Source organism: Genypterus blacodes, unplaced genomic scaffold (assembly GCF_046128005.1).
Source record: "Genypterus blacodes isolate CSIRO-AG114 ecotype Tasmania unplaced genomic scaffold, CSIRO-AGI_Gbla_v1 ptg000013l_1, whole genome shotgun sequence".
Taxonomy (NCBI): Eukaryota; Metazoa; Chordata; class Actinopteri; order Ophidiiformes; family Ophidiidae; genus Genypterus; species Genypterus blacodes.
Genome location: NW_027466827.1, coordinates 1,216,815 through 1,227,500, shown reverse-complemented (window position 1 = coordinate 1,227,500; position 10,686 = coordinate 1,216,815). Strand labels below are relative to the sequence as shown.

General features: G+C 44.6%; 1 protein-coding gene across 1 annotated transcript in view; it reads right to left on the bottom strand.

The window, feature by feature from the left end:
* The window catches only part of tfap2d (transcription factor AP-2 delta (activating enhancer binding protein 2 delta)), an 11,248-nt gene extending 2,394 nt beyond the window's left edge, over nucleotides 1-8,854 (bottom strand). Inside the window, exons 1-4 of the mRNA XM_076167672.1 lie at nucleotides 8,816-8,854; nucleotides 7,684-8,199; nucleotides 4,991-5,051; nucleotides 1-91 (exon numbers count right to left, since the gene is read on the bottom strand). The exon at nucleotides 1-91 is cut by the window's left edge and continues 75 nt beyond it. Coding sequence (XP_076023787.1) covers nucleotides 1-91; nucleotides 4,991-5,051; nucleotides 7,684-8,199; nucleotides 8,816-8,854 — 707 coding nt within the window. The remainder of the gene's footprint in view (nucleotides 92-4,990; nucleotides 5,052-7,683; nucleotides 8,200-8,815) is intronic.
* Nucleotides 8,855-10,686: the final 1,832 nt, after the last annotated feature.

The following is a 10,686-nucleotide window of genomic DNA, read 5'->3' as shown; positions in this document are numbered from 1 at the left end:
GTCACTTTGTACTTGGAGGTGGAGCTGAGCAGCGACAGTCGGCCCGGCACCGAGCAGAACAGATCTGTGGGGTTCACCACGCACGTCCCCCCTACACACACACACACACACACACACACACATAGAGAAGACGCCGGGTTACTGCAGAGTTCAAGCGGGCCGAGGTAAAGGAACAGTTTGTGCAAAATGGTCCATGTGTGTTCGGGTAGAGCAGAGGAGGTTTGTTTGATTGCGATTTGCTTCAACAAATTTGAGTTCATTTTATATACATAGATCCACACAACATTCAAAGCAGCCCCACATGCAGCTATTGAGTTCATACAGATCAATGTCACCCTTCTGGGAGACAAATAAAGACAGAATCTGACTCTTTGGAGTTATGAAAAAGTGGAGAAGGGGAAACTTGGTGAGACGATCGTGACAGAAACGCTTATTTTGGGTTCAGCAGCTTCAAAGGTGAAACATCTGAGCTAAATCATCTTGACCTCTGGTGACACCAAACACACGGACACTTAAGTGAAGCGGCGTTCTGGCAGATTGGTGACTGACTTCCTGCCAGGCCACGCGAGGGTTGCACGTGTCCGCATGGAGGCAAGCAGGCTGAGGGCCTCTGCGTTTTGCTTTGTTGTGGCTTTTGAAAAGCAGGCGGTGACATCGCCGCACAGGGCGCCGCGCGTTTGCGTTTGTTGTGGTCTGCACCTCCATAGCGCCCAGCTCAGCCATGAGGGAAGGTTTGACATTTCACGTACAAAGCTGAACCTTTTTGTTGGATAATACCCACGAGGCCTCATCGCCGAAACAAACCCTTACAATAACAATGATTACAAACTGAAGTCTCTTCAAAATGCCAGATTCAAACTGATTCATACCACTTCTCTACCTTTCTAGAGTCATTTTGTTTCTCTCGACAAAGATCCAGACATTCCTGCTAAATCAACGCATCAATGTTCTGCAATGGAAAGAAGCGTGTATCTGTTTGGTTTGGGATTTTGTGAGTTAGAGACGATCTAAGACAGCATTTGCATTATCTTTCAGGACAGTTAAATGAATACAGATTTATCCTTCCTTCCCTTTATAAAGCAGCTCTGAGTCTCTCTCACTGTATATATTCATGTATTTCCATAAACATTCATTGTTAATGTGGCGAGATAAAGGACCTCAGTGATCAATTCTAGAAAGAGACGCAAATATCAGAGGGGAACAAAACAAAAACAAAAACAAAACGTGTACGTCTGTGCAACTTTGCAAATGAAATAACATGAAAACGTGCATATGTATACTCTTACTGCTAAACTCATTTGAATTCAAGAGCAGACTTATAAATGATGATGTAATTTTTATATTTCTCTACAGTGAAATTTATAATTTAAGATTTCTGATCAATAAATAACCAACATCACACAAAGGGTGTTTTTTTCAAGTGCAGTTAAGTGTACGCGTATACACACACACACACACACAGGCCTGCAGTGGTGTAGTGATTACACCGGCTCTGTGGAGTTGCCTAACTTGAATCTGTAAAACTTTGTTCACTCGCACGCTTTTGAAGCTACGAACAATAAATACACGATCATATCCTCCACACTTTCCCTGGATCAATCAATAATCACCAATATTGCCCCAGAACAGTATGAGATGTGAACGTACGTCTGAGCCAACATGCTGCTGCTTCTCATTGATAAAGTTATAATGGAAGCACCTCTGACCTAAATGTACAGAAAGCAGCGCAAGGACTGAGAAAAATGCACAAAAAGGGAAAAAATTGAAAACATGAAGCCTATTATCTCTTTTTTAAATTAATTGATTTCCCATTATGGATCAAGTGTGTGAGTGTGATCAGTCTGCAGCTTCTTTCTTTTTAAAGTAAGAATGTATAAACACCTTGAGCTCATTTATTACTATATTCTGTATGAGGGTAATGTACTTCACACATCTATTTCAATCTATTTATTGCCTGTTGTTGTTTACTTTGATGCCTGACTGTTTCTAAGTGATGTGTATATTTCATATCACCCATATGTGTTTGTAATTGTCTGATAACCTCGGGAGGTGAAAACAAACACGACCTTGAATCACTTTCCGCCGAGTTGATTTCTAAAAAACACTGAATAAATATTTCTGGTTGTGTTCTGGTGAGCGTTCTCTCAAATCATTAATAGTTTATATATCTGAATCAGCATGTGCCCTGGTGGAATATATTGACAGCTACGAGCAGGCCTATTATTAAACTTTCACTTGAACTAGGGTCTCAAGTAGCTGCAAAGCAAGGTTTCTGTCTGATGTACTGTAGGCTATATTCTATTATTCATCTGCCTCATTATCAAATCTATCTAACAGCAGGGTGTGTCGCTTTGTTAGTAGGCCATGCTGAGTCTGATGGAATGGAAGGAAGGGAAGCCATTTAGGCCGAACGCTGCAGGCGGAAACAGCAACGCCAATATTTTTGGGGCAATATGGAGTCTTCGCCCACTAACTACAGCCTATATATCACCAACTGTAACCTATATTTGTGCGCTCGGAATCCAATATGCAATATCAGGAGGAATATCCCTGTTATGTTTCCAGGCAGTGGACCTGTAGCTTCAAAACAAAACATGTCAGGCAGGTTCAGCACCGTGGTCAGCGACTTTCACCTTTCATTTCAGCACCTGGACAGCGACTCCAGCGTGCCGTGTTGGCCGGCGTGTTTTCCTGTGGGCAGCACTTTGTCAAAGCTGTGTACGGGGTTTGTCAAAAATAGACGATTGCAGAAAGAATCGATTGATATTATCGGTTTCGCTTGACCTCGACGCGCGTGCGTGCGTGTGTGTGTGTGTGTGTGTGTGTGTGTGTGTGTGTGTGTGTGTGTGTGTGTGTGTGTGTGTGTGTGTGTGTCTGTGTGTGTGTGTGTGTCTGTGTGTGCGCGCGCGCGTATGTGTAGTCCGGCTCTTGGGTATATGTGACACAAACCGGGCAGAGCTGTCTGTCAGATTCACGCTCTCTGACAGGGGCGCGCGCGTGTGAGAGCCGCGGGTTCACATCATATTAATTCCCCTAAAAATGTTTTGATTCAAAGTAGTTTGTATTTTATGTTGCCAAGGGCAATCGAAAAGAGCTATTGCCGGTAGTGCAGTCAGTGGAGCGCGCGGGCCCAGAGGCGATAACGGTATTTAAGCAACGGAGAGTAGCCTCGGGCTGCGGCGCGAGCGGCGGGCGGGATCACACGCGGAATCAAGCGCCTTTTACGAGTTTGCCGCGAAAATTAAAGAAAAAGAAGACACGGGCCAAATGTCATCCTGCTCACATTTTAACAACAATGTTTACGGCGCCGAAAAAGAAACGCCGAGACGTCTTGACGGGGTGGAGGGGAGGCGCGCACACAGGCCCGGGTCGGGGGCGCGCGCCGCCGCAGAGTGATCGGCCTGACGCGCGCGCGGCGGCTATATGAAAGCGGGAGAGGAAGAAGCAGCGCGCGGTGATTAGAAACACAGACGACTCCTCCTAAGTAGGATCCGCGTTTTCTTGAGTGATTTTCTTTTGAAAGGGGGTTATGTGAATATTCATGCCGCCAAAGCCGCAGTCAGAAAGAACAACATTAATATGATCTCGCCTGAATCCGGGGGCCCCGCTCGGCATTAGCATATCAAAGCGTCCGCCCGAGGCGAGAGAAGCTATCGATACGGGAGCGGGAGGTAAAGCAAAGATTATTGGTTGTGATGGTTGCAGCGGCTGAGCTCAGGGCCAAATACGGCGCACCATTAACCGAAAGCGATAGCGGAGGGATTCCCTCGTCAATCCGAGAGAAAAGCCCCAACACCTAGGCAGAGCTGATGAAAAATTAAACCCGAGACACAGACTCTCCTCTGTAGACAGCTACACGTGTGTGTGAGTGTGTGTATAAAGTCCCGACATAAACAGGAGCGGATTTTGATGGAGGAAAGCAGACCAGTATGCCCTGTACAACCCGCGCATGAGGCAACTGAGCGGCCCGAGTCCAAAGTCTGAGGACCATTCCGCCTACACATCATAATAGGATATAACTCAGAACAATACATTAAAGCAACATGTGGCTCAGTTATAAACACAATAGTGGCAGTCAGACCACAAAACGTCCAGACAGAATTTACCCATGATGCAAACGTGATGAGCGCAGATGACGTCTATCATTGTCTCGCAATATTCACAGGTGAAATAACAGATAATTTCATTTTGTCACTACATCACAATAATCTATATTCAACCATAGTTTTGAAGTTTAAGTTTTGAAATGAGATTTTTAAAAAGCTATCCAAGCCAGGTGACGGTTTGAATGTAGCCTAATCCGCTGCTTGGGTTAAATTAAATTAGATCTTGATAAATTGCTGCAGTACAAAGTAATTAGATAATTAGAAAATTGCTGAAATTGTTGTGTGAATGGTCGACCTACGTTTTCATGTACTGTCAATATATTTCTGTTTTAATCTTTATGGGGCTGATGAAAGATTAAAACAATAATAGTAATAATAATATGTATGAAGACTCTTGTTTTATTGTTTCGAAAATAAAACAGCAAATACATAAAAATGTGGGTTTATTATATTAGAGATCTCATGTATGTTAATGTATTTAAATCTTTGAAGTCAGCCACTTGCCAGACCAACGCGGGACTTTGCTGACATTTTATTTTCTCAACAACTCCCCCCAAAATCCGGTGTTTAGACGGCGGGACCGTGTGGGCGTTGAGTGACAGTGCGCTTTACGCTGCAAAACGTGTGAGGGGGGGGCCGCTCGTCTTTGCGCCAGTACAGTGTGTTCGCGTTTAAACAGGAAAGCGGAGAAAGGAAGGAGGAGGAGGAGGGGGCGCCGCTCCGCCATGTAACATGTTGACAGCAGACAGCGAGAGCAGCGTTCCGGCCTGTTTGTCTGTCTGCTTCGCTGTCGTGTCGTGTCAGAAAAACGCGAGCGTTCATGGCCTCGAAGAAGAAGAGGGAACAGAGAAGAAGAAGAAGAAGAAGAAGAAGTGGGGCCTTACCTCTCCGGATGACACCCCCTTGGCCGTTCAGCACGAGCCCACACTGCGCCTCCACGGAGCCCTGCGGAGAGAGCGACTCGTTAAGGACCAGCAGCCCGCAGAACACACGCCGAGCTCAGACTGCAGCTTCGGCACAAATTAACCTTTGTTTTTGTCTCATTTCAAGGGCATTTCTTCTCCACTTCGTACAGCTTAAAGAATCACATGATAATAAACTAACACATGACATGTACACAAGTTAAAAAGCCACATTCATTGAGGTTAATTTGAGTTACACAACACTTTCACGGCAGACATTTTGTCTTAAAAGGCACAGGTGCAATTAACGTCACTGGTGATGGCTCCGTTCCATTTAGGTGCCAAGAGGCCACAAATGGAATGGGGCAGGTATAGACGTTTCTTTCTCTCTTTGATTTGTGCTTCCTACTCCCCATCATGAGTTCTGTTTTCAATTCTCTGATGATAGAAACCACTTTATTCGTCAGCAGTTGAGTAACTTTGAGGGCCACGTTTAAGTAAAGGAAGCAACTCAACGTTTAACCAGGAATGAGTTACAACGCTTCAGGCAATTGGTGCAGACAGCTATAAGGAGAAAGTGTTTAACCCGCTGGGGTCAACGAGGCTACACGCAACACTTTGCAGACCCGCGTGTGTATTGAGACCTGTTAACGCCGCCATTTTGGTCCAGATCAGACTCGCGTGCTATCAACAATGTCATCAAGAAAGGAGAACACGCGCTTTTTATTCAGAAAACGCCTAATCCCTCGTGCGAGCCTCGAGGCCTGGCCCACGCAGAAGCCTGATTAAAATAAACTGGGAGAGGGAACTGTGTTGTAGCTCTTTCTTAACCAACTCCTGCTCTGTTTCTTTTCTTCTATTCCGAAGCTAAAGTGATTATAAAATCAATATACAAAACGCGGAGCTCTTGCATGAATTAGCTTAGTGACGGGAGAAAGGTGTGGCAGCTGCTTTTGTTCACCATGAAAATCTCTTTAACGCGCTCAAAGATGCGACCGGGCTGCACGAGACCATGGCGCATCTGTTCCGCTCCGCATCCGCCGCGTGCGAGCTCAAGTTCACGAGCCGGCGCTTTCTTTGAGTCAATAAAGGAAAAAGTGGAAGCCCGTGTGCAAAATAGCCCGAATAAAAATGAAAATAGTAAATTGTTAGTATTTTTTCAATTGTAGCAGTTATCAACAGCGATGAAAGGTTTGAGTAAAATAAAAGAATTATAAAAGAAAAGAAAATATAAAATATAAAATATAAAATATAAAATACAAAATACAAAATATAAAATACAAAACATAAAATAAAATAAAGTAAAGTAAAATAAAATAAAATGTATGGATAATTCTTAAAGTAACATATTTCAAGAATGGCATTAAATTAAGCAGGTATATTCTGGTCGTAATCAAAATAATTCAAACAAAATACAAATACCATTTAATTGTTTCATAAAAAAATATTTGATTTGAGAAAAAGCTATTTAAAGCCGGATTAATTTGCCCAATTGTAATTTGCTAACGTGTATTAAATATTTCTGAATAATAGAATCTTTATTATCACTGCCACACCCTTTAGATAAAATACAATGAAATTAAATATACTCTTTAAAAATGCCATTCAATGACGATCACTTTCCTAATATGTATTAAAATTAATATTCTGGTTGTAAAGGTCTTGTGACAAACATGAGTGTCTGATAAAAATAAATCAGCGTTAGGTGTAGACGACAGGAGCGAAGTGAGCCTGTGAACATTAAAATGCTTAACATGGCTGAAATTATTCGTCAGTATGTTAAACCGTCTTTAACTAGAGAGGTTTTTAACTAGCTCAGATGTCGCTGCATAAGTAACAAAGTTGATTGACGTTAAGTCGGTAATTGGATAAACTACGGTGCTTTACGGCGCTCGAGCTGGGCATTGTGCCCTGAACCCCGATCCGTTAATCCGCCCTTTACCGGAGAATAGAGGAACCAGCGGCTTTTCTTAGCCTCAACAGACAGCCGGACACACACACACAAACTCACGAACCGTGCGAATTCGTTTTCATCTTGACCATTTCTTTACATCGAAAAGAATTATGTAAAATATGGGTCACGTGTGCTTCTGGAAAAATAAAGGGCGGATTTCACAATAGGATTGTATAGACTGCCAGTCAATTAACCTTTAGAAAGAGGCCTGGCTCGCTGGAGCGCGCTGCCGTGCACACTTGACATTTTACTGAGCCTGTGCAAACGCTTTGGACTGCCCCCATAATTCTTGGCAATAAAATTATCTCAAGATGATATCCAATATTATTTACTCCAATGTGACATGGCTGGAGTTTGCGCAGTATCATGCGGACCAAACCAACTGGCATTGTCAGTGACAATAGCAGATGAAGCAGACAGGCAGACAGACAGACATCTGGCATGTCTTTCTGGTCAATATTTTGGCATTGCGGTGTGGCTGGTACAATGGGGGGAAAGTTATTCGATAGTAGGGCAGTGGGGCAGGGATTCTGGGGCACTGGGTCTTCTAACTGCTATAAGGGCATTATGTTATCCTGTCCTGTCCTGTCGAGGAGCGCTGTATGTGATCAACCATAAAGACCCAGACAGGGGAACAATAGGTGGCGTGGCTCAGGCCTGGAGTTGCCCGGAGACAGGGAAGTAAACACGGGAGGACTAGAGAGAGGCAGACCGCCTGTACCTGCAGGTCGTCTCCGGCCGCAGGGAGGCCCAGGCCGGCGCCGGGCAGCAGCCTCTGGTCCGCGTGGTGCATACCGACGCCGTAGGCCTGTGAGCTGTGTGACGTCATCAACGACAGGTCATGGCGCCGGTAAGCGTCGAGGCAGCCGAGCTCGCGCCGCTGCTGCTCGTCCAGGCACGAGGACTTGAGGGCCGAGCGCGCGTTGTGGAGGTTGATGAAGTCGGCGGGCTCTCCGTGGTGGATCTGCTGGTAGTACTGGCCCGAGTGCAGCGAGTTCAGCCCGTAAGCCTCCGGGGCCACGGCCGGGTGGGAGTGCTGGAACTCGTAGTGGAAGGACTGGTGGTGGAGGGGCGTGTACTGGTGATTGGCCGAGAAATACGGCGAGGCGAACTCGGTCCCCGCCGGCGCCGGGTAGGTGAGCGGGGAGGAGGAGGAGTAGGCGACCGAGGAGTTGGCCACGGACTCCAGGCAACCGAGCTGCATGAGTCGGTAGCTGTTTGATCCGTCGTGACGTATCTGGAAGATAATAAAGAGACGGGGGAAATATATGAGCCGTGTCATTTAGCATCAGCCGGTGTCTCCTCTCTACCTCCCAAACACACTCCAAAACACAACTCACACACTCGCTCACACACAAGGAGCGTTTTTTCCCACTTTAAACCACCTGAAGGAGATGTCATTCCCACACGCCCGGGAGGGGAACGAACGCACGGCAACAGGAGCCATCGGTATTTTCCCCCCTTTGGCAAGCCTGTCACTCTGCTCGCAGTGTTTAAAAGGCGTGCTGTTATATATTATTATTATTATTATTACCGAGCTGCTGGCACATTTACTGTCCCCGCTCCCTCGCTATGTGCGCTTGGGAGGTAAGACTCAGCAGAGTGTTAACGCCCTGAAATGTTATAATCACACAGTTAACCGGCTTATACACACAGAGCCTCGTCTGCTCCACACACTCATCCAATAAAAGCTCCGTTTCCACCCGCAGACGCACATCTCATCTCTCCCTCTATTGCCTCCATTTCGTTCTTTTAAACGGCCAGCGTGAGGAAAAATCCCAGTTTTTCTACCTAAAAGTGTGCGATTTCAACCAAATTAAAAACAAGCGCACGTTGAGTAAATGCTCTCTTACCTCTGCGTCGTGGACTAGTCCGGGGAAGGTCGTTGACATTGTGCTTTCTCTCCAAAGTAACCCAGCGTCTTTTTTTCCCCTTCCTCTTTCCAGCCCCGGTCGGATGGTAATAATAGATAATAATAAAAAAATGCGTTAAAATCCGTTAAAAGCGAGAGAAACGTGAAAGTCCCCCCCTCGTCCGCACGCGGTAACGGCAGGAAGCTGGTGTAGCGCGAGCGTCTCCCCTCTGCACGGACGGGGCTGGCGCGCGGATTTTGTACTTGCAGGGTATTTCTCGGCTGATGTCGTAGGTCCCTTGGTAATATAGAAGTTTTGAAAATTAAGCATCAGCACTGAGGAATGGGAGGACAATAGACGGAGCGGAGCATCCCAGGAGACACGGAATAAATATTGTATCTTCGCTTTAATAAGGAACCAAGTGCTTCTTTCAACATTTTTCTACGCTTTTGTGGACATTTTTACCCCCTGTTTTTGACCCGTTTTTGTATTTTCATAAGCTTCACTCCTCGGCTTGGTCGTTTTATATTTGTGTTGTGTTTTTTATTTTTACTCAACCTCAACGCTCTGACGTTTTTTAGAAAAATGCACGGATTTTACGACGGAAATGTAAGTTTTTATTGAGACGTTATTGACTCTTATTTCGATTTATCCTCCGAATAAAAACAGATATTCGTTCCTTAGTAGAGCGCGTGCGGGTGTTTTCGATGCCTTCTGTGTGTCGATAAGCGAATTTACATTTTTATTGTTTTATTGTTTTAAGACTAATTGTTATTGTGTAAGCTGGACACGAGATAAATAATCAAACATGTGCAAAATGACATACGTGTTTTTCTGTTGAGTAAAGAATTGATACTAACACATTTTTGAAATTTATTTTCAATTGAATTAGCCAAATATAACAAAATATATAAGATTTTTTTCTTTATCTTAGACAATTTTAGCGAATTATCCTGCTTTTTATGTGCGAATGTTGTGGTTGAATCGACTCGGATTTTCCTTATTTATCCCACTTTTCCGTGTTTTTTCCCTAATGGAAAACAATGAAAGGACAGTTACACATTTGTCGCCGTGCATGAGAGGCAAAGCCCGGAGGAAGCAGCCTGTGATGGACCGTATTCTTTTATTCTTTGGCTTTTCGGAGAAGGAGGGAGACGTCAATGTTGCCTTATGATGAAGAATCGACACGAGCACGAGACACGTTCTCAATCCAAACCAGCCCCGTGCGTGCGACCAGACGCGCGTGCACGACAGAAAGGAAAGCAATGGATAGAGAGCATGGCGAGTTATTACTATTATTATTACTATCACTATTATTATTGTTGTTATTACTATTACTGTTATGATGGGGATGACTGGCAGATCAGAACAGGGACCCTGTGTTTCGGTCAGTCGGTCATCTTAATGCCCCCTTCCCCTCTCTCCCTCTCTCCTTCTCTCTCCCTCTCTCTCTCCCTCTCTTTTCTACTTTTCTGTTTGTGCTCTATCACCTGGGCCTCAGGGTGGTCCAGCCCAGCTGAACGGAGCCATTATGGAGAAGGGTAACTACTGTGAATATTTGTGTTTGTTTATATTTGATTGAACGCAAACTGCACGTGCTTTATAACAAAATATAAACAAAAATATTAGTATATATAAAACATACCAATTTGGCCATTCAACAAAAACATTACACTGGAAATGCTTGTATCATATAATTAATAAATCAGATTAAACAAGTGTAGTAAATCAATGAGCTCGACTGATAATATCTTAAATGCACCCTGTAAATTAAAGGCTAGTGCACACAACCGAGCTGCCTTGCCCGTAGGCCACCCGGAAAGCAAGAGAGAGAGAGAGAAATACAAAACGTTCAAGAAGAAGCCAAAGCT